At 37.4% G+C, this 25,317-nt stretch overlaps 1 protein-coding gene across 3 annotated transcripts in view; it reads right to left on the reverse strand.

The window, feature by feature from the left end:
* Positions 1-2,263: 2,263 nt before the first annotated feature.
* The window catches only part of coro1ca (coronin, actin binding protein, 1Ca), a 54,249-nt gene continuing 31,195 nt past the window's right edge, over positions 2,264-25,317 (reverse strand). For all 3 annotated transcript variants that reach the window (XM_065250723.2, XM_065250725.2, XM_065250724.2), the window contains exons 3-11: positions 16,062-16,184; positions 12,319-12,448; positions 11,381-11,562; positions 9,672-9,791; positions 7,822-7,926; positions 6,980-7,125; positions 5,390-5,447; positions 3,647-3,892; positions 2,264-2,706 (exon numbers count right to left, since the gene is read on the reverse strand). In XM_065250723.2, the coding sequence (XP_065106795.2) occupies positions 2,587-2,706; positions 3,647-3,892; positions 5,390-5,447; positions 6,980-7,125; positions 7,822-7,926; positions 9,672-9,791; positions 11,381-11,562; positions 12,319-12,448; positions 16,062-16,184 (1,230 nt within the window). In that variant the 3' untranslated portion in view covers positions 2,264-2,586. The remainder of the gene's footprint in view (positions 2,707-3,646; positions 3,893-5,389; positions 5,448-6,979; positions 7,126-7,821; positions 7,927-9,671; positions 9,792-11,380; positions 11,563-12,318; positions 12,449-16,061; positions 16,185-25,317) is intronic.

The following is a 25,317-nucleotide window of genomic DNA, read 5'->3' on the forward strand; positions in this document are numbered from 1 at the left end:
TTCAGAGTGTGCTTGTAGCAGCTAGGAGGCTGCTCAGGTTGCAGCAACAGTACAATTTGTCCAGTTAAAAGTTGTTCTATCAATGAAATAATTTTAGAGACAATATTTAAAGGTAAAAAAAACTACATAGTGTTGCTTTAAATAAATAAAAGGGACAACACAAGATGTGTTAAACCAACACAAGTGTGTTGCTCCAAAAATAACAGATGTGTCTAGTTAAGGACAACACATTACATGTTTGTTTTTTTTAAGAATACATTAGTTTTAAGAGTGCACATGCAAAATATGATTGGATTTCCAACCAATATGTGGAAAAATCAGATTTGGACTGACAGTGTGAACAATTGGGTGCAGTTCACTATTGTGTTCATGGACTTTCTTCAATCTTTTTATCATCATTCCATCTATCCCATCAATACGGTCCCTACTTCTTCTAAACCTCTCATTTCACCCAGCTTCACCGAAGAAGAGCGAGAGAAAGAGCGAAAGCAAGAGAAAGATATCAGAGGTATCGAGTTGTTGGACGTAAAGTGTTTCGAATTAATTTCCTGCTGATTGATTGGTGGTTAAGAGCTGAGGAGGTGGTGTGTGTTTTCACATACAGTAATACTGGAAGCATGTGGAGGTGTTTTCAGAACCTCAGAAGTACAAGACAGTGATTCAAATAGGAAGATGTGTGGAAGCTACGTTGATAAAAATAGCATTTTCGATTGCATGCACAGAAAAAGTCCTCTCTTTTGACTTGGAAAATTACCTGACCTGTCGCAACGGGGCCGTTGCACACGTAATACGACCATTACAGTCATATTACAAAAGCTGACTAGACCAAAGCCGTCCCCTGAGAGTGCTGGTTATGCTTGGCTAGAAAAGCAGCCGGGTAAGACATGGTTTAACCATTTAGGAAAAGGAAGTCGGTCATGACTCACTGAATTAAGGTTGATCAAGCCTCCTACAAGTTTGGTTTTTGATTCGCCACAACTCAAAGATAAAGAAATAAGATAGCAAAGTAAAAAGTTGCAAACCAAAAGTACAGCACTTCTTGTTACTAGCGATCCTGGGTCCACAGTCAGAGGAAAAAAAAAATATTAAGCTGGTAAAGCAAAAAGCAGCTACATTTTGTGAACATTTAAGAAACCTTACATCCCTACTGCTTAAGCTAATTGTTGACGCAAGATGATCTCATCCTTTTTGGGGAATAGAAACTTATTACTAAAATTACGAAATGAGATCTACGCTGTTGGTTTGCAACTAGGAAACAGATTAAGGTTTAAAAAAGTGTAGATGTGTAAAATAGCAGGGGTTTTCAAACTAGGGGGCCTTGGGGAGGTTTTCTAGGGGTCCCCAGAAAATGTCAGAAAAATAAAGACATATTATAAAATGGACATAAATGGTCTCTAATTTCTTGCTGCACAATTTTTGCTTTGTAGTTTTATGCGTTTTTCTTTTTACAGTCCCCTTTATTTTAATCACTGAGGTTTGTAAGGCAATATTCCTTGTAAAGCTGCAAACAAAAGTCACATTTTTTACTTCATTAAAGTTGACAAAAAAACTTTAAGTCAACTTAATTTTTTAACTACATTTTAAGCCAACAATGTTATTTATTTTTTAAGTTAAAACAACAAATCTTTTTTATTTTGCTGTGTACAAATAAATTTGAATTAAAATGTTTCTCTTCGGGTTTATGATGTTAAACATAAAATGGATATTTATTTATATTATGAATAGGTGGTCCCTCAAAAAAGTGCATAATATTTGGGGGTCCTTGGAATTAAAGTTTGAAAACCCCTGATTTATGGAATGTAGAGAAAGAGAATTGCATGTAAAAGCTTTTTTTGCATGCACCTGCTGTTACGAACAATTTTCAAGTAAGCCGTGAGAAGAGTAATGAAACCAATCATATGGATTCCTTTATCTTAATACTTTAAACATGGGTACCTGAATTAAAAAGAAATTTCATTGAGTGCATGTATCATGTTCCAGTTTCCAATTTTAAAATTTTCCCGGCTGTTTAAAATCTTTATTTTTATTATTTGGCTTGTTCCAGAAAGACACTTGACAGTGATGAATGCTCCCAATGATTTCCCACGTCCCTGCATTACTATCATATCCGTTGAGATAAGACATAAGAAAAGCTAGTTGAATACTGTCAGACACAGAACTCAACAAATTTGGCAACTCATAAGAGCAGAGAGGGGCAATTTCAATACTGACGGCTGCCACCTCCGAGCTCGTCGTAAGTTCACGTAACTGCTTCACAATACAATTTTCTTGGTCACAATTTTTAATAAGAAATAAACAAACTTAAGACCACTCAAGAACACCAGATAAAACACAGCGGTTACAGAAAAATTTGGAGTGAGGGTAAAAGCTAAATGAGTAGAAGTTTCGAGGTGCTTCTCGATTTCCTAAAGGACATTTGTAAACAGGTCTTAGGGGAATGCGAATGGAAAAAAAACATTTATCTTGGAATGTAAGTTGGAGTCTTTGCAAGGCGGGCTTTAGACGGAACGATGTCATGGTGATTGGCAGTGACGGGTCCCGCCCACCTGGCCTGAATAGAAGAAGGGGAGGGTATTACGGGTTCCTCTAGTCGTCCTTGTTAGACAACTGCTCCTCGAGTTTGGCAATTCGTTTCTCCTGACTGCTGACCAGCTCTCGGAGAGATTTGATTTCTTTTAAAACCTCGTCCAGCTTGGCTTCGCTTTTCTGTCAAAGTAAAAAACAAACATAAATGTAAAGACCAAAGATCACAGACAAAAAGTATCTTACATCCTTTTAAATTTGACAGTGGCCTTAATTTGAATAAATCTTTTGTAAACAGTGACTTCCAAGACAGCGGACGACGGATCAGCACCAGAACCGTGCCAAAGACACATATTTTGAATTTGCGCCCCTCGGATGAGCAGTCACGAGCCGCCACTGCTGTCCGGGTTATTATTGCGCCACAAAACACACAACCTTATGACGCTATAAGCTCAAAAACTGCATATGTAATTCAGCTGTCCCGTTTAGGTATGAATTTGTATAATATTAATTAATAAGTTGTCGAGGTAGAGGGCCTAGGTTTAAGAGTGATGCTATTACTATATTTAATGACAAAGCTAAAATTCTGGTTTTATATTATAACAAAAGGACGGCCCATATTTAACTAATCCTGAGCTAGGTGTGGCCCTATAATAGGTTAATCTGTAGGTAAAATGAGTAGAAGCTAACACTAGGTGTGTCTGTAGGGCGGGTTGAATGTTCCCGTGATTACAGCCCTGTGTATGGAAAGCCGAGTTTAGCAGGCAGTGCGCACATGTGGTGTTGCTGTCATGTGGTTAAACAGGGATGTGGTCTGGACCTACAGTGATCTCAGATGACTGTGAAAACATTACATGTATAAAAAAATAAAGAAGTCGGCCCTGAACATCATCACAAACATTTTCATAACAGCAGTATGATGTAAATCAGAACCTAGAGCATATCGATAATTTGAGACGTTATATTTATGCATTTAGCACACACTTTTATATGTGTGGTCCCGGGTTATCGAACCCACAACCTTTGAGTTGCCAATGCTACACAGCACCAGTTGAGCTATAGGACCATTGTGAAAAATGTGGAGATAAGAGATCAGGTCAACGAGTAAATACATCTCACTCACAATAGATGGCGTTGAGGTGGCATGGGACTTGTGGGCATGGCTGGTGTTCTCAGTGTTCTTGGTGATCTTGTTGTCCAGGATGTTCCTCTTGACCACTTTGAGGTCACGGTTCTTGCCAGCAACGTATCCGTGTTTCAGGGATATCGGGATGGGATCTCCATTCTTCCCCTCGAACCACTCTTCGGCCTCCAGGGCGGCCTCGGGCCCCGCCGTGTCAGGGTACAGATCATCCTGGAACAAGTCCGACTGACGGAAGAAAGGGTGTTATTAGTATTTGACATATGCAGAATATAAATCATTCAGATCTTTATAATAAAAAAATAGGGCCGGGCATAGATTAATCTAGATTAATCTCATACAAAATAAAAGTAATTTTTTGCATAATATATGAGTTTGTGATGTGTGTAAATATTATGTATATTTAAACACACACACATACATATATATATACACACATTTAAGAAATGTTTTATTTAAATATCATTTATTTATTTATATATAATTTAGAATATATAAAAATATAAATAAATATATATACACATGTAAATTTTTCTTAAATAATTACATGAATGTGTGTGTATTTATATATACATAAAAATTACACACAGCACAAACTCATATGTTATGCAAAAAATAACTTTTATTTTGTATGAGATTAATCTAGATTAATCTATGCCCAGCTCTAAAAAACAAAAACAAAAATAGTAGCTTTTTGGAGAGAAAGCGTTTTCTAAAACAGTTACACATTGGTAGATTTACAATAATAATAATAATAATAATAATAATAATAAATGTTTGAAGATGCTTTGGGGTCTTCCAGAAATCTAAATAAATTATTATTTATCTAGCAGTCTCAAGTAAAACCTATAATTATTTTTAGCTTTAGTGTATTTAAATCCAAAGCGAATTAAAATGCATTCAAAGTATTCAATTTTATTAGTACATTACAAAAAATTATTTTCAAAAAAAAAATTCTTAGTATTTTTGTCTTGTTTTCAGTAAAAATATCTAAAAATTCTTGAATTAAGATGTTTTTTCTTGATGAGCAAAATGACCCAAGAAAATAAGTCTAGTTTTTATACCAAAAATATCAAATTTAAGTGATTTTGTGCATAAAACAAGCCAAAACAATCTGCCAATGGGGTAAGCAAAACAATCTTTTCTTAAACACTAAATTTAAGAAAAACCCCACTGGCAGATTTTTTTTGCTTGTTTTATGCACAAAATCACTTAAATTTGATATTCTTGGTCTAAAAACTAGACTTATTTTCTTGGGTTGTTTTGCTCATCAAGAAAAAGCATCTTAATTTAAGAATTCTTAGATATTTTACTGAAAACAAGACAAAAATACTAAGATTTTTTTTCTTGAAAATAATATTTGCAGTGTATACAGTATGTTCACTAGAAATCAAATCTATTGTGTTGCTTATGCAACTATAACATACTGTATTATAATACTGAGATTTAAAGCCAAATAATACAAATGTAACAAGATGCAATCTGATAAGGGATTGAATCTGGATTCAAACTGGATCATATTTGAGAACAGCCTAGCTGCTATTTCAAAACAGGATCTGTTAAACTAGTCTACAGGTTTTGGTGAACTAATGCTGAACTACGTCTATAATGGTGGCGGAAACAGAAGCCAAAGTAGGAGGAAGTTGTGGCTCAGGATGTAGTGCCCTGCCTGAAGTGTTTGTGTAGCCTTAAAAACAAGATGGCAAGAGAGATCAAAATGCTCACTTTTCGTGGCACAGTCATGATGATGGGCTCACACTTTCTCTCATGCAGTTTGTAAAACCTGAGAACACACACATATACACACAGCTCTATTAAAAAAATAACCAAAACAGTTGCAAAAGTTAGTTCATTACTCATCATCAGACATACAAAACACACTAGAACAGAATGTGAGAAAAAGGTTAATAAAAACAAAACACACCAAACTTTTTTTTAAGACACACCCCAAAACTGACCTCTATTTTACAACTCTTTCCTGTAAAATATAATTACTTCTAACTGAAATGGTTTAGTGCTGCCCTCTCATGGCGGATTTTGGACATTGTTATGAATGTCTGCTAATAAATACTATTGTAAATCTCATCACCATAAAATAGGGTTTATCCTATACTATTACTTAGTATTTTTGTATTGTTTTCATTACAAATATTTAAAAATTCTTAAATTAGAGGGACACTCCACTTAAAAAAAATAAAATGCACATTTTCCAGCTCCCCTAGAGTTAAACATTTTATTTTGTGCTGTTTTGGAATCCATTCAGCTGATCTCCGGCTCTGGCTGTACCATAGCTTAGCATAATCCATTGAATCTGATTAGACCATTAGCATCGTGCACAAAAATAAGACCAATGGAAAATTAAAAGTTGTGATTTTTTAGGCATATATGGCCAAAAATGAAAATTACCCCATGATTTACTCACCCTCAAGCCATCAAATGTCATGTTACATATGTCCATCTTTTTTCATATGAACACACATTCACATATTCAGAACTTAACAATATGAAATGTATTTTACTAAGTTCTGAAGGAAACCAATTAGCGTAAAGAGGTGTCAATATATAGCCGTCCATCACTTTTGATCCGTAACAGTTTTTGCAAGCATCCCTCCTCCACCCCATCGCCTCACTCTTAGCTAGTACATCTAATCCCAGTTGGGGGGGGTCTTTGGGTTCGGACTAAAATTCTGAGCTTAGAGCCCTCCCCTGGGACAGCACGCAAAATATGCTTTATTTCTTTTCCTATGTTAATGCAAACTCATAAATGAATAATAAAATAACTAGCTTCCGATAACATAATGCGGAGGCCCAGAGCAGGAAGCAAAAAACCCTTTTTGCATTTTTTATACGTCACTACGGGAAAAAGTCCAGACACTGCGCTGATACTCTCTCCTGAATGCAGCGAAGTGGATTGGACAAAGATGGATGCACATTCTTTGGACTTGCTAGGACATTTTTTTTAAATATCTGAATATGCATTCGTATGAATAAAGATAGACATATGTGACTCGGATGGCTTGAGGGTGAGTAAATCATAGGGTAACATTGTTTTGGCCGAACGATCCCTTTAAAATGTAAACTCATAAAATCAAAGAAAAAATTGTGAAATTCATGTGCAGGTTTTCTTCTTCATATGTTGTTATTGTATTCATTTTTGGGGGGATTATTAAAAATAGGCCTTCATGCTATTATAATTTCTTAATTTTTTATTTAGATTTTGGGGAGAAATATGACCCAGACACATGCATCACATGTAGCTAGTGACACAAGTAGCTCGTGAAATGTCACAACAAATATCTGGCTGTACTTGCACACCTTGCAATCTCACACTTGTTGACGTCCAGTCCTCTTTTGGGCATGTATCCCATGCCTCTCTGCGGCTCCTTGGTGGTAAAAGTGCTGAGGTAATGGACGTAGGGAGCCTCATCCGTGATCTCAAAGTAACGGATGCTGCTGTCACCCTATGAGATATCAAACTTCAGTCACAGACACTAGACAACTGTACGAAGTCTCTTAAACAATCAACATTTAAGCAATAGCCATAGCGCTTTAGTTTAATCAATGAAAGGCTTAAAATAGCGCTGTTCACCGTGTGTTCGCGCCAGAAGTCAGAAAAGACGTAAAACATTGTGTTCAGTACCTCAGATTAAATAAATGGGTGGAGAGAGGCGGTCGCGTGTGGCTGTTCGAACACATTCAACCACATGTGTGTTTACACTACAAAAGCAATCCGATCAAACGGGTTTTCGACTACCTCTGAATGTGGTTAAAAGTGGTCGAAAGTGGACGAGCTCAAAACGTTTTGAACACCGTTTACACCTGGCATTAACGTCGTCCACTTGTGATCCGATCGATGAAAACGCATGTTAATGCCAAGTGTAAACAGCCTCAAAGTTGTCCTAACATAAGATTGGGTATTGTTTAAAACACAAAGACAACTTTTATGAAAGGTTTTGATCCACTTCAAATGGTTTACATATGGACATATATATTTTAGGATGGGGGGGCTCCTCGTATGAATTTCCTCATATTTGGGGGTCTTTGCCATCATAAAGTTTAAAAACCCCTAGTGTGAATTACACAGACAGAACACATGATGTATAAACACTAGTGTTCACAAACTGTATTTTCAGTTGTGCGTGCGTGTGTGTGTTTACCTTTCCACACAGGTAGACCACATTAGTATCAGGGTCATAGAAGGGCAGCAGGACTCCATTACTGGTGTCCATCTCATGGACAGACATGGGCTCATCTATGTTCTCCTGAAAGTGAGAATAAGTTTTATAGACTAAAAATATCAAATGACTATCGCATGCTACTTATCAAGTTAATTTTCATGAATATTGTATCACAGCAGCTTTACAAAAACATGTCAGGGACCACAACTAAAACTATATTGTGTGTGTGGAATCTAATGATTTCACTTTAATTTCAATCTTTGACATGTCCTTACTCAGTCAGTATTAAAGAATAGATTATATTTTCTAAAAAAATCATCTTTAGATTACATAGGATGATGCAGAAAACTGTAATCACAAACAACTGAATTTATTTGGGTTTTCATAGGCAGGGTAACATGAAGGGCGGCCCGTTAATAGTAGACTATTTCTTATTCGAGCAGGAGAGGCTTGTTCGAATACATTTTAATTAGGTCACAAAAAAACAACTCCTTGATTGACAGAAATGTGAGGCGGAGTGATCATTTCTAGAGAATAATTTTTAACCAAAAAGTTGTAGTGCATTTATTTAAGTGTTTTAGTTTCTGCTTTATATTTCATTTATGCACCTTTAATGCATAGAGAATATTTAGTTGCAATTTTCATTAGATTTTAATACAATCGCCCTGATTATTTCAACTGATTTTTCTTCAAGTGTTTCAATTTGCTGTAGAATATTTATTTATTGTTTTAATATAATATATAGGACATATTTATGTTGTGTTCTGACCTCTGTAAAGCCGTCGGCATGTGTATCGCCATTGATATTTTCCTATCACGCGTTTCGTTTATTTATTCATTTGTTTCTGAGTAAAAATATATCATACACTTATAAAATCTATTCATATCTTTTTTAAGAAAGGCCTGCGATTTATATTAAACTTTATTACACGGCTCTCTGGAATGCTTGATTCTGATTGGTCAGTTGAGACATTTGCAGGTTCGTTCTTTTCAAATAATAACCGCTCCAAAATAATAACGCATAGCCGGACTACTTGCACGAGTAAAATCGCTCCGCGCCAATAAAGATCAATAAAGATTACTGTCTGTTTGGCGCCATCTTGTGACAAACACTCGACAACCACGACAAGACACAGACAGCTTACTGAGACTGAACTTGACAAAATAGAGCATGACAGCTACGAAGCCAACACACAAAAAAATACAGAATGGGCATTAAAACTTCTCAAAGACTGGCTAAAAGAGAAAAAAATGGAGACAGATAAGTATGAAGCAGAGGATCTTAATAAGGTATTACGATCATTTTATGCATCTGTGCAAAGTTTCGCGTAAGAATAACACTGTCGGGGCTTATTTCCCAATAACTACCGGCTGCCTCTACATTATCCCTTACCTATAGCAGAGTTTTCACTTGACAATGCTGTTGGTTTTCTTTTGAAGTGCTTAAATTTGCAGCATATATATTTATTTATTCCTTTGACTCTAATTTATACATGCTAAATTGAACAAAAATATTCACAATTTCATTTTTAAAGAAAAAACTGCTGTTTATATGTTAGGCTATATGTCGCGGTTGACAGCTCCACCAAAGAGATCTCATATAATAAAGGTTTGGCACGTTATGAAAATCAAGCATGAAATGGAGGGATGCGTCTCTGTACAGTGCGTGAGTGCCTTTGATCGAGGGCAGCCCTAGTAACATGTATGTCTTCATTTGTATTTCTTTATTTGATTAATCTTTTTTGGCCAAGTCTGAAGAACACTTGTTTGCATTTTTGGGACAGAGCAAATGTTGGAATGAAATCTGTGCGGTTTCCATGGTAACTGACCGGATCCCAAAGCGCGAGCTGTCTCTCACTCATGCGGCTAAAGCCAGTGGTAAACACTTTGCCGTCAGACATGAAGATGGCTCTCAAGGGTCTGGCACCCTCGTGGGCTTTGTCCTTCTCCTGCATGAGACAAAATAACACATCAGTGTCCTGCTAACATTTATTCAAAACAGAGCAACCAAATCTTTTTGGGAGCGAGCAAGCAAGCAAATGCAAATGACCCATGATGCTTTTACAACATCCTTTGACAATTGTGTAACTTAAAATGATCTTTGATTTACAAGAACTTGCAACTTATTCATAGCCAGATTAGAAGCCAGACCCATTTATCATCCCTAGATATATATTTTTTGCACATTTTAACTGTTTGGGGTGTGGTTTCCTGGATTAAAATACTTGTTTGAGTTGTCCTAATTAAAATCAGCTTGCACTGACATATCTAAAACTATATCAGTGCCATTGTTTGTCTCAAGATGCACAGCAGTAATGATTTTTGTAAGGTATTTTACTAGTAGGTCAAACTACTTAATTGTCCTAATATACCTAAAGCCTAGGCCTTGGCTGATCTAAACCAGGGGTCTCCAAAGTGGTGCACTGCCCGTGGGCACCAGGTAGCCCGCACAGAGTCTGTGAGGTGCCCGCCAAATTTTTTACATATTTTTATATTAGCTTGTTAACCTTTTAAGGTGCAGTGTGTAATTTTTAGAAGGATCATTTGACAGAAATGCAAAATAATCAACAAAACTATATTATCAGGGGTGTATAAAGACCGTTCATAATGAACCGTTATGTGTTTATTACCTTAGATTGAGACCTTTTTATTTACATACACAGAGTATCCCCTAACATGGAAGTCGCCATTTTGTGCTGCCATTTTTCTACAGAAGCCCTTAAAGGACAATTTTTTTTACCAAGTTGTCTCCGACAATGACATGTTTGTCCGGTGGCGGCTACCGTAGCTTCTCTATGCGTTTCAAAAGTGAGGGGTGAGCTGTGGACTAAGCCGTTGGTTGCAATTCGCAACCTCACCACTAGATGCCGCTAAAATTTACACACTGCACCTTTAAAACAATACTTAAACATATCAACAAGTAAAATAAAATAAAATCAACAAGTAAATCAAAAAGTAGCCCTCCAGATTGTTTTATCCATTGCGATAGCCCTTGCCCACAAAAAGGTTGGAGACCCCTTATCTAAACCCTGTCCGGGAAGCTGCCCCTTTTATCATTAACCTGTCAAGTCTTTAGCAACTTAGATATATTGGATAGATAAAAGTGAACTCATGCTAAAGTTATCTTTTTAGATATTATAAAAACATATTTAGTCTCCCCCAAAAAGAACTGATGATAATTTTATTAAAGTAATAGTTCAGCCAAAAATAAAAAAAATTATGCTATCATTATTTACTCATCCTCAAGTTGTTATAAACCTGTTTAAATAAGATATTTGTAGTCAAGCAGAAAACAGAAGCACCATTCACCTCCACAGTAGGAAAGAAAATACTATGGAAGTCAATGGTGCTCAGAAACAGTTTGATTAAAAACATCAAAATATCATCATGTCTATCAGACAAAAGAAATGTATTCAGGTTTACAACAACTTAAGGATGAGTTAATGACAGAATTTTCATTGAACTATCCCTTCAAATTGAATATATACAGTATATATTTATATCCGTAGGTAATTCACCCAGATAGGCATGTACTGACCGCAGTGATCTCCTCCTTGCGAGGATCAATCACACGGATTTTCTTGTCTTTGGAGGCGGTGCAGATGAGACTGCCGTTGCGGTTCCAGCACGCGCTGTAGATGAGGTCAGGGTGCATATCCTCCAGATTGATCATGGCCTCTCCCGTCCCCACATTCCAGATAATAACCACATTATCACATCCTGCAACAAAAAAAAACCCAGGAGAAAACATCAGATGGGTGAATTCATAAGATATGTTATGACTGAAACACACTAACATCATAGATAAGATAAACAAACTGCACGGTGCAGCACAGCAGCCAAAACACAACATACAGATGTTATAGATGTGATAGTCCATCCAAGAAATCTCTTTGCATTGAAGGTTAAGACGGTGAACTACATTTTTACGACCTATTTTAATATTGTTTCAATGACATCTGGTAAAGTTTATTTAAAAACAGCTGGATTTGATTTTCCATTGACAAGTCGCTCAGAAAAGCACCTGGATTATAGCCGAGACATCTTTAAAAATAAACTTGGAGATGTGGCTTGGAGGTTGATGCCTATACTTCAACACGTGGCACGGTGGCGGCTCACGCTGCCGACGCAAGTTTGAGTCTGGCTTGCGTCATCATCTGATCCCGGTCTCTACTAACACAATTTCTATCTAAACACATGCCTACGTGATAAACACTTATTCACTATCTAGGTGTGAATCTGGTGACCTGATACAGATATATTGAAATTATCACAATATCGTAACCGGTCCGGTTTGCGATAACCAAATGTCATTTTAATAGTTAAAAATGTGTCAACGTTTAAAAATTTAATTAAATTATTATCATATTGTATATCGCATTATTTCGCAAGTTATTGCATGTGGTATTTTATTGTGTAGCCCTACCTGGAAACTGTTTACTGGTTTTCATACAGCAGGTGCATGCTGCATCTTACCTGCGCTGAGGAGAACGTTACGGGCGGTGGGGTGCCAGGTAACAATGCCCACTCTTTTTGAATGACCCTCCAGTACAACTGCTGGCTCTGACAATGGGGTCAACAAACCATTCTCTGGGATCTGCCACACCTGACAAGAGTAAAGAAGACGACATTCTAGTTAACGTTTATTATACTTTTATAGGCATTTGATGATTTTAACAGATAGGACAGCAAAGAAATTTCCAGAGGAGATAAAAACGGGATAAAAAAATTATTCAGGTCAGACTCGAACATCACGTCCATGCAAAAACACGGCGTGTGCTGCAAAACGTTTTTAAAGGGAAAGTTCACCTAAAAATGAATATTCGGTCATCTTTACTACACTTATTTTGTTCTAAACCTGCATGAGTTTCTTTATTCTGTTGGACATAATAGGAGATATTTTGATAAATGATGGTAAGCAAACAAACAAACACTATTTAAATTTTCTTGTGAATAATGCCTTTAAGCTACTCTACTACAATTACATTAATTTGCCTGAAGAGGGCACCAAAGGGCAAATAAAGGAGAGCACTTCCTCAACTTTAGCTTATGCTTATAAAGGCATGAATGTTGCTGCTTAAATGTAAATTCCTGACATGTTTTATATAAACATTAAAACCTAACAGGTTAAAGGAACAGTTGACCCAAAAAATTATTTAAATTTACTCATATTCACTTATACACCTTTTGTTCAGATGAATAATTGCAAAACCAAAACACAGATCAGTGTGATAAGTTCAAATATTGCATGTCGATTACGTTGAATCTCATTGGACATTTAAAGACTTTTTTAAGATGTAAACAAATCTGTGTTGTCCTTAGAGTACGTATGTAAAGTTTTAGCTCAAAATAACCCATAGATAATAATTTATAACATGTCAAAATGTGCCGTTTTTGGGTGTGTCCTTTTAAATGCAGATGAGCATTGAGCATGAGTGTCCTTTTAAATGCAGATGTGCTGTTGGATAGTACAGATTAAGAGGCGGTATTATCCCCTTGTGACATCACAAGAGGCAAATTTTAATGACCTATTTTTTTCACATGCTTGCAAAGACTGGTTTACAGAAACTAAATTCAGAAAAAGTCAGATTTTCATGATATGTCACATTTAAAGCACTAAACAGATGTCATATACATCTTAGATAGCATGAGTAAACCATGAGACAACTTTCATATTAGAGAAACCTATCCCCTTACTACATAATCACATCATTATTTATATCTAGAATACATGATTTTCATTGGTCAAAAACACATTTTTTGGTCAAATACTTCAGATGCAAGTTCAACAATGAATTGCACAATAACTGGATTATTCACAGTTGTCTTAAACACCACTCTATAGTCTTTTTCTTGAATTCGATGCAGATCAATATCTCAACATCATTAGGGCTGTGTATCAGCAAGAATCTCACATTACGATACGCACCACGGTACGTGGGTTTCCCTCTGGTATGTTTCAATACATTTCAAGGCTGTAAGGCTGTGTGATATATTGAAATATTTCCTATTTCGGGAATATATAAGGATCGTGTTTTAAGAAAGCTGACATTGAGAACTCACCACCATATGCAAACCTTAAATGGTGGCGAGCCCCTATGCTAGTACTTCCTGTCACTGTTCAGAGATAAGAAGAATGCTGTTGGGATGTAAACTCCAAACTAAATAAGTGCCATGGATCTTGTAGGATTTTAATAAAAATAAAAAAATCTAATATATATATATATATGATATATATATCATATATATATATAAGATTTTTTTTTTATTAAAATCCTACAAGATCCATGGCACTTATATATATATATATATATATATATATATATATATATATATATATATATATATATATATATATATATATATATATATATATATATATATTTTTTTTTTTTTTTTTAGAATTGAGACACTATTGCCAAACAAAATATCACAATACTTACATATTATTTTCTTGCACCCCTAAACATCAGCCTATTGATTTAAAGGGACACAAGGCAGCATTTTTATGTTAATAAATCATCTTCGTAAGTCGGTATATGGTTAAATGACTCATTACATGACGAATGAAGACTCTCTCGCATGCCCCTACCGTCTGTAGGAAGAATACCCCACTTGCAAGTTCGCTGTATCCGACCCGGTGTCCTTCAGTCTCGTATAGTCTTAGATATAGAACGCATTTACTCCCAGACACTAGGGGGAGCTAGTAGAGAAATAATACTCAGACTTGCCTTGTGTGCCTTTAATTGCCAAGTAACTACCACAATCCTTGTCAGGTTGATACAAGACTCTGCTTTACGTCAGGGTCCTGATCAAACAATAAAAAAATAAAAAAACCGCAACTAACAACATGAAAATACCTTAATTAAATTAAAACACTATGGACCTTAGGGTATTAGTGGGAACCGCTGAATTTATCAGTCTGTATTGTCTTGATATTGCCAGGAGAGAGCGAGACCACTATTAAACTCAACTCATTACAATGTACACAAACATAAAAGTTACCGTTTCTCCTACATTCTGGCCAAATAAGGGGCCAGTAATGCAAGAACAAAACATTCAAAGCCAGCAGCACTGAGCTCAGAGAGACAAAATAGTAACTGCTGATTCAATGACTTCAGACTGAGCTTCTGGTCTAAAAACATCTGGCCAAAGGACTGCAGTTGAAAATTAGCCAGCTGGCTAATACTGGCACATTTACAGTAATGTTGATTAATGTGTGTAGTCCTTTATCAAATAAAAAGAAAAAAAAAAAGAAAGAAAGCTTTAATCTAAAACAGTCCAGAGAAAACCATCGCTTATGTTGTGATCCGATCAGCAGTCTGTCCTGTGAGTCATGTGGGTGCCCACAATGAACTTTATAGGGTGGGTGGAGATGTGATGCTGAATCAAAGTTCAAGTTGCTGGTTTGGGCTTTCATGTCATGACATGTGTGTGTCAATTACAAAGATATAGGAGGTCTGACAGGAATTTGCCGATTTTAGTGACTTTAAAGTACAGAATCTGGTACTTTGGATAAATTGCAAATGCCCAAAACGTGTTCACTCTTGATTTTTGGTGAGAGATGATTTAAATAGTAGTAAAATTGCCACTTGGTAGGTGAGGGCAAAAATGTGCCAGTTTTGGGTGTGTCCTTTTAAATGCAAATTAGATTATATCAACACTAAATGGCAGTGCCATGGTTGGATAGTAAAGATTAAGGGGCGGCATTATCCCCTTCTGACATCACAGAAGGAGCCAAATTTCAATTACCTATTTTTTCCACATGCTTGCAGAGAATGGTTTACCAAAACTAAGTTACCAGGTTGATCTTTAGAACCTTAGTGGCGTGACTTCCCTAAAGGGATTATTTTATCTTCCCAAATTTTACTACTATAATAATTTTTTATGTATTTTGAAACACTACCCAAATAATATGTATTAAAATGCAATATGGGCGATATCTTACGTCCCAATTTCATTGACTATTTCAATGGCCAGATTAGTAAAAGTTTCCCATTCAAATCTGTTGTAAAATCTGTTGTTTTATTTAGTGGTCGATGTTACAGCATGTTTTGTTTTATTCAAAGTGACTTGTGGTGCATTCAAGGCATACAATTAACAGTATGTGTGTTTCCCCATGCCTTTCCTCTACTGACACAATGCTGTACCAATGTTGACCCAAACCAGCATTTCACCAGCATGTAAATGAGACTATAAAGGGAAGAAGGGTGGCGTACCATCACGGTGCAGTCTTCAGATCCACTGGCGATGACCTCGTCATTGTGAGGGCACCAGTCAATGTCCAGAACAGGACCGGTGTGGCCACATACTGTAGGGTAGGACTTATCTATACGGCCCGTCTGCAGAGAAAACACAAAGAGAAAAATATGAGATTATGGAAGCATGGTGCCCTACGACGTAATACCAAAATAAACCTTCTTGGCAAGGTCATAAAATTTCATGAAAAAGTTGGGTGGGAGGGCAGCCAACCTTCTGTATTTTTTTTAAACAATAGCTCGTCCGGCCATTCAACCTAGCAGAAAACATTTACACAGGACAGCTGATTTAAAATGAAAACAGACAGTGGCTTTTGTTCTCAACTTAAAAATGCAGACACCGAAATGAGTGAATATTTCCATCTTGTCTTTTTTATACGAAGGAACAAAGAAGCAAACAAATAAAGGCACGGCTTTGGTCTCATGCCTAGTCAGCTGACTTTCTGGTGACATCAGATGACATCAGCGACCTCTGCTATAAGGGTCACGACCTTTGATCTCCTGCAAGGCCATAATCTCTGCATAGGCTTGTGTGATCAGCTGTCATCCGATCACTTTGTTAAATGCGTGTTTAGACACGACCACACCCACACTTTTGTTCACGCTGCTCCATTTATTAGGCCTGGTTTGCCTCTGGTTCGATGACATCACAGCCAAGCCCCAACCCTGTTATACGCACTAGTCTGTGCAAATGAACCAGCACCCACTGCTATTGCCGGGCCGGGCCTTTAAAGAAAGACTCAACCCACCTGTGCCTAAAACCACTCCGTGTACACATTCCTTCTCAAGTCTGGGCACGGTTATAACACCGTTAACTAAGAGAAACTACAGCAGACTTTTCACAGCTATTCGTGAGCATGTTTGTTTTTGAAGCATGTCTGGATTGTCGAATAAGAACAACGAGAGATGATGTCAGGAAGACAACTCTGGCATGAAAGAATGAAAGTTGACAGAAAACGTAAGATGGATAAATAAACAATCCCCCCTTATACACAAAGAAGTGTTCTCATGTTATCAAGACCACTGATAACCAATCTGTCTATGAACAGCAAAACAAACAGAGACAGACTGGCTCTCAAACACAGATACAGTGCTGCCGCTGGCCAATAACAACAGAATGAATTCAAAGTCCAGCTGTGGGCAGCACAAACCATCACATGAACAAACCAGAGCATATTCTGGAATTCGGTCCCATAAGTCACTTAAAAACTAGGGATGGCCAAAATGTTCGGCAATTGAAACTAATGAGCCAAAAATAGCACCTTCGTCTGACACTTTAAAATGCGTACGAACGTCGAAAAGCTTTCATTTGCCATTCAACCAAATAGTTTTGGTTGCCGAACATTTGGTGCATCCCTAGTAGGAATAATTAACAAGACAATGTTACATTTTACATTTCAGCATTTTACAGATGCTTTTATCAAAAGCAAATTGGGGGGTGTACACCACCAAAAAGCTAAAAACGCCAGATGGATGCGACAGTGGGTGCTTTGGTTTTGATATGAAACTTCTGCTTTGTTGTGATATTTGTCCCACCCCTCCTTCACTGTGATTGGACCACCAAGTTAAAAGTGACATTGACAAGTACAGTGTTTCACCCAAAGTTGAACATTTTTCAACTCCGCTAAAAAAAACCTTCAGCTGCATGCTAATAATACTTTACTGCTAAGATCAGGTCACGAATACTAGTGCCAAACCTATGATTTTCTTTGAACCCAGACAACTGGGAGCTGGTTCATTTACATGCCGACGCTAATTGGCATTAGACATGAATTGTAATTGTGAATGTTACAATTTCAGAAAACAGGCATACATTTCCCAGAAACCACTACGATTTGCATCTACAAACTATTTCCCATAATTCTTTGAGAAAGATTCCTATCTATTGTGCCATTTTTGTGCCATTTACACATCTAAAGGTTTGAACTTCATTTAGCTCGCTATCACTTCCCATTAAGAAAAAGGTAAATCAAGGACAATGGCTTCTCAAAAGGTAAACTCCAGTATGACGCAGTAGACTCAAAGCCTTTAAACAGTAAAGGTCCTGATAAAACATTAGCCACCATATTGATTTCCAGACATTACTGTCATTTGGTTTTTATGGATCACTGACATTGGAGCAGTTGATCCGTAATGATGATCTCTCTGTGGATTTTGGGATGGCTTGCCTCATTATTTATTAAAGGGATAGTTCGGCCAAAAATGATATTAAACTCATGATTTACCCAGAAGCCGTCCTAGATGCATATGTCCATCATTTTTCAGACGAACAAATTTTCAGATATTTTAGAAAATGTTTTAGATCTTTCAGTTAATCAAATGTGAACTTATGGGGTTCACGTCCTTCAAGTCCAAAAAATGTGCATCCATCCTTCACAAAATAAATCCAAACGGCTCCACGATGATAAACAAAGGCCTTCTGAGGGTAATCCGCTCCGTTTTGTTGTAGAAATATCCACATTTAAAACTTTATAAACGAAAATAACTAGCTTCCGGTAATGCCGCCATCTTAGTCGCGTCTGCATTCAGGATGAGAGTTTACGCAGCTTACAGAGGTTTCTCTGCTGCTGCTCTGTGTCCCCGCCCTCCGAATTTGTCATACGTCACTAAGAAAAGTGCGTACACTACGCTAATACTCTCTCCTGAATACAGAGGAGTCTAAGATGGCGGCGCTACCGGAAGCTAGTTATTTTTGTTTATAAAGTTTTAAATATAAATATTTCTACAACAACACCGCGCGGATTACCCTCAGAAGGCCTTTGTTTATCATCCTGGAGCAGTTTGGATTTCTTTGGGGAAGAATATATGCACATTTTTTGGACTTGAAAGACGTGGACCCCGTAACTTTACTGTCTAAAATAACTGAAAATGTGTTTGTCTGAAAAATGATTGACATATGCATCTCGGACAGCTTCGGGGCAAGTAAATCATGGGTTTAATATCATTTTTGGCCAAACTATCCCTTTAACACATTCAGAGATACTAAGGATAAAAATCCAATACTGTCAAAGAGTGTTAGTCTGATTGTTTGATATGTTCAACGTCAAAGTATGTGTTTGTAGGACACACAGAGAGAAAAAATGAACTTTTAATTCATTTTTAAAGCAGTGAGCTGTGTGGTTATAATATGGTGTGTAACTGTGGCAACATTCAGCGCAGTAAGTTCAAATACGGCGGCACTTCGATAATGTTGAATTGCATTGGTTCTTGCATGTCTCGTGATGAAATACGCAAAAAAAGACACACCAGACAGGAGAACCAATGAGATTCAACGTTATCCACATGCAGCCATATTTAAATATACAATAGATTGCCATGGACACACAGCATATTGATCGCTTCATAAACTCAAAAAAATAAAAATCTAAAATCTAAAAATATACATTGTTTTCTTACATAAACATATAATTTCATCTAATGGAGTCACTAAAATGATATACGTGTTTTTTTGGCCTTTAGTGGGTTATGACTTTATATCTGCTTATATCCATATTTTTGTTGACAGTCGTGCAATGGTGCTCTTAAGCAAGCAACATTTTATTAGATGACTTCAAAGTGAACTGTAGGGAAAGAGTCACAACCTGTGTCTTAAACATTACACAGCAATTTCCAAGCACAAGGTTTCAACAGAGAGCATCCAAATGACTTGGGCAATTCGGCAAATATATAGTGAACGGTTTTAAACAACTCTGGTGAAGAAATTTACATGTGTCCAACTTCAAGCAGATTTTCTACTTAAAAAAAGATTTTCTAATTAAAAAAAAAATTAATTTATCAGTAAAGACTGAATGTGTGAAACCACTTAATTACTCCTTTAAAAATAATAAAATGGTAATAAATAAAATAGTAACAAAACCGTTCAGTGCACTATAAAGTTGAGCAGCAGTTTTGCGTCATTATATCAAGCACACTAACTGAATAATAAACTCAGCCACTAAACTTACATCATGAATATTTATCTGAATTAATTATAGTTTACTAAAACTGGAGCCATCCTGACACATCACAGCAGGAAAAAATGAGCCACACTTGTTGCGTAGCAACTTTACTGTGGATTTCCCACGTCAAATAAAGCCAGTCTATCTAAGCACATTCAATAAACATTCCTCATCTCCGTAAATCCCTTTACAGTTTACTCCTGACACAATAAAGAGCCTAAAGGATGAAAAGAGACAACTGGAGAGCAGGAGAAGATGAGAGACAGCTAAATATGGATTAACACAAATACAGATTTGCTGTAGCTCAACTGGCAGATCATGGCACTAAAAATGCCAAGACCATGGGTTCGATTCTCACTTAGGATAAAAACCACATGAAATTGGTAAATGTGAATGCAAGACAGACAAAGCAGATACACTGTGGAGGTGGACGGCAGAGCAAAGTATTACGGGGCTAAAGTAGAAGCTAAAGCAAGTCTGTCTTATCTATTCAACATGGAAATTTCCATTTCATCCACATATCCATGAGCACCCAAAGGCAGCTGTGTCCTGAATGAAGCACCCCGGCAGCTGACCAACCAGACATCATGTCCTTAAACATGAAATATAGAAACAGCCAATCAGGAAAGAGGGGGCAGGATTAGTGCCTCTGGGTGAGCAGGTGTATGAGTCTTGCCAATACATGTGGCCAGAAAGAGAGGGTTTAAAAAGGCTATATGAGGGCGAACGGTCTAAAGGTCAGATAATATCAAAAATACATTTTAAAAGTTTACTTTTACAACCCTGGATCTTAATTTATCGTGTTGCCTCTTTGAGCATCATTGAATATTTGTATGTTTTGTCATAGTTGGGTATGAATCTCTCAATTTTCAAAAAAGGAATCTCAATATCATACGGTCACTGTTTGAAAGGGGTGAAATAAGATGCTAGAACTAAAAGCTAAAAAAGCAAAAAAAAATGTGAAGGACCTGAAGGATTTTTATAACACAAGTGGCTCAAATAAGAGACCCATGAACAACCATCAAAAAATAAATAAAAGCATGAAGAATCGAGGGCAGGTGTATGTAAAATTAACAAATGCATTTGATTGACATTTTTTATCAACGTGTGCTCCATGGGAATCGAACCAATGACCTTTGTGTTCAATAAAAGAAACGCATCCAGATCACAACCGTGAACTTCATTTGACGTTTAAAAAAAATATTTATTCACTTCACACTGACCCCCCTACATTTATTAAAGCATATTGGAAGCGAGTGCTCTGGCTCAGCCAATGGAGAGAAAAGAGGAAATGGGTCTGGACGGCTGACATGCGGGGAGCTGAGGATGACCATATAAGGTAAAATCTGCAGTCAGCAGCAGTCAGCGCACAGTAAGTGCACTAGGAACAGTAGGGGGCTCCTGGAGTACAGACAGGGAATAAGAAAGACACATCCATGGCCACACACACAATTTAACTTACATGTGTCTGTGTGGCAGTACAGGATATATGGAGGTGGACTTTGGGGTATAGAGACTGAACTGACTTCCTGTTCGTTTTTTTCTATTTCCTCTTCCTCTCTTCTCATCTTCTGTTAAGGGAGTCGAATCGGTTTTCATGGGGTTCAGTTTAGATACGGGGGAAACCCATGCAAGATGTCCAACCTAGTCTAAACAAAAGCCTTGAAGATCCGACTGACCTTAAAATGTATTGAAAGGAATGTTCTGGTTTCAGCACAAATTAGTCCAAGTTGGGGGCAAAGTTTACTGCGCTTTATTAAGTATTGAAATCAGAGACACGCAATACGATATTAAATCAATATCAGAGTGTCGGTAAAATAATATTGTGACTGTTTATATTAAGTGTATAGTTATTTTAAACTGTGCTGTAGGCCTACTTGTGAACCTCTCTCTTTTGACAGGTGTTTGGGTTTTGTTCAAATAAAAAAGTGTGGTAAAATTAGCAGCCGATCTGTGCGATCACCCAATGCTACAGTTGCTTCCTTTTAATATTCTTTCCCCCTTAAATGTATGGAAAAAATAGCATGAGCACGACAATACAGCATCATATTGTAAAATATTACAATACATTGATATCCTTTATTCTTCGACACATGATCATGACAACTAAAATAATGAATAATCGCACAGACTGCACATAGACGTATATGTAAGCAATAAGGTACGAGGGGCTGTGCTGTATCGTGAATAAGTAACGACTGAAGGGCGTTGTTAGGCACGACGCGAAGCGGAGTTCAAATTTCATAAAGTTAAATCAATAAAAGCATTCCTTCCGCTAAAAAAAATTGTCCCTGACCTTGAACAACAACGTTCCAATGTGTAATATGCGTGTCCGTGACGTCACCCATTGGTTTGTGAAGATCGTTTCAAGCTTAAAGTAGACCTTGTATGCTGTCGCCATCTTGACCGCGCGTCATGGCGAATCACTCGCGGAAAATCGAAAATGGGTAAAGAGGTGGGACATGGGTGAAGCTGAGGTGGCTGGTTGCTGAAACCATGCCCGCCTAGCTCGATTCTAGTGACAGCGGTGGCAGTGCCTACTAGCGGTCTGAATGTGTAATTGCACATCGACGGGGACGAGTATATATGAAAACCAACGCGTAGCCTACGGCGTCAAGGCAATGCCGTAAGACTCATGCACAACTATAATGAGCACTTTCGGACCCCATTGAAAATCTGTTCAGGGCCCCCCCTGGGTAGACAAACACTGCCGTAACCTGTTTGCAAAAATTTTACCAGATATTTTTACAAAAAGGAAAAAACTATGGTAATCAACATTAGGCCACAAATACTGTCAACACAATATACCTTTCAGAACATTACACTACACAGGAAAGACAACATATAAACACTCATGTTCCTCATGCACCAAAACAGCCATTTCCTTCACGACTTTTGCTCCGAAAGGGAAACAGTTGCTAAAATCATAACACAGTCTGGTGTTAAAGCATAAGCAGGGAGTTTCCTGTGGGATGGGTCATATTTCGGGCTATAACCTCAAGATGAAAGGTGGTCAGACAGAATGGAAGAAAATCAGTCACTCTGGTCATTCTGAATGGAAAGCAGGAATGCTAGCACAGAGGAACACTGTGGCCATCCGTTTCCCACCGCTTCCTTCATATGTTAATGAGACAACACATTTGAGCAGGGGGAGAAATACAACAATGTGATTAGTTAGACACCTGATGGTCTCCTTAACGTGGGAAAACAATAAGCGTCAAGCTTTCTGTCTTTCACAAAAAAGTCCATCTAAAACTCCTCCCCCAACTCCATCACTCCAAATGAGGTAATCACCAACCTTAAGGGAAACACAACTTTTTTAAAAAACATGCTCATTTTCCAGCTCCCCTAGAGTAAAAAATTTGATTTTTACCGTTTTGGAATTCATACAGCTGATCTCCAGGTCTGGCGCTACCACTTTTAGCATAGCTTAGCACAATCCATTGAATCTGATTGGTCCATTAGCATCGCACCTATATTTTTCCTATTTTTACGCTCTCATTCTGGCGTAATAATCAAGGACTTTTTTGCCGTAACATGGCTGCAGGAGGCGCAATGATATTACGCAACAGCCGAAAATAGTTCCCTTAGTATCTTTCATAGCAGGGGACTACTTTTACTACGTAATATCATTGTGCCTCCTGCAGCCATGTTACGGCAACAAAGTCCTTGATTATTACGCCAGAATGAGAGCATAGTTCCTAGCCATATCTGCCTAGAAAATGTAAATTTTTAATTTTCCGTCGGTCTTAGTACACTATGCAACTACAGAAGAGTCAAGTTTTAAACACGAAAAATATAAAAAAAATTTGGTTATTTTTGAGTGCGATGCTAATGGTCTAAACAGTTCAATGGATTGTGCTAAGCTATGCTAAAAGTGATAGCACCAGACCTGGAAATCAGCTGAATGAATTCCAAAACGGTAAAAATCAAATGTTTAAATCTAGTGGAGCTGGAAAATGAGTATATTTTCAAAAAAAGTGGAGTGTCCCTTTAACAACTTGGAACTACAAAATATATTTGTAACTTTAGCTAGAGGTTAAATATTTGTAGTTATACATACACAACTATATTAAAGGTGCACTGTGTAACTTTTAGAACAATCTCTTGCTAGAAACGTAACATTTTAATAGCTATTTTTCAGTGGTGAATAAAAACACCTTAACGTAATGAACTGTATTGTTTTTATTACCTTAGAATGAGCAGTTTTTATCAACATACACCACGGGCCCCCTTACATGGAAGTCGGCATTTTGCAACGGCATGATTCTACAGTAGCCCTAAATGGACAAACTGCTCTACAGTGCGCTAAGTTGTCTCAGATGACGACATGTTTATCTTGTGGCGGCTACCGTAGCTTCTCTATGCGATGCCTGCAATTTGCAATCTTACCACTAGATGTGCTAAAATCTACAGACAGCACCTTTAAGTTTTCTGAATTTTTTACTTTATAATGCTGGCCACTTGTACTTCTCAAGAGCTGAGCTCAAACGCCGAGCCAACCTGCTCTCATGTTCTTTTTGAAGAAACAATGGACCGATGCATGAATCTGAAGATTTCTGAGAGTCTGCTGAGATTGAGAAGTTCCCATACAGAGCTGATCTGGGAAACAAAGGGCTGTGGAGGACCTGGCATACGGTGAGGGACAATAGCTCCACCAGAGCCAGCTGTCTTGATTGTAGGGGGGCTGCTGAGAATGGGGTAGCCTTGTAAGACAGCCCACAGATGGATACAGTGCTAAATGAAATCAGACTGAGAGTGGATACGTAAGGAGGGGTGCAAAGCATTAGACAGAACAGAAGGACAGCAGGTGTGCCAGCGTGCACAAATGCACCACAGGGACCCAATGGGAAAGTGTGCATTAAAGGGTATATGAGGTCAGAAATAAAATGTGAACCATTCTGTGACAACCCAACTAATTTACTAGTTTTCTACATAAAATCATTCAGCATAAGGTAAAGAACATTATATGAAAACATAAACTTGAAATATATTTAATATTGGCATATCGAACTTTGATGCTCTAAATCTCAGTTTAGATTATGAGACTTTGGCCTGGATTTTGGCAGCAAACACGTTTTAATCCTTGCTGAATCAGATTTAAGAGGAACAGACAGAAGATTCAGCAATCTGCTCAGAGAAAACACCACAGCGCGAATCCAAGAACAGACATGATTTCATTTTCATAGATTAATAATTTCCCATCACACTTGCACATCAGGGGTGAAACAACAACAAAGGATTTATAGCGTCTAAATTACTCACTTTTTAATGCTTTA

Source organism: Paramisgurnus dabryanus, chromosome 5 (genome assembly GCF_030506205.2).
Source record: "Paramisgurnus dabryanus chromosome 5, PD_genome_1.1, whole genome shotgun sequence".
In the NCBI taxonomy this organism is placed as follows: Eukaryota; Metazoa; Chordata; class Actinopteri; order Cypriniformes; family Cobitidae; genus Paramisgurnus; species Paramisgurnus dabryanus.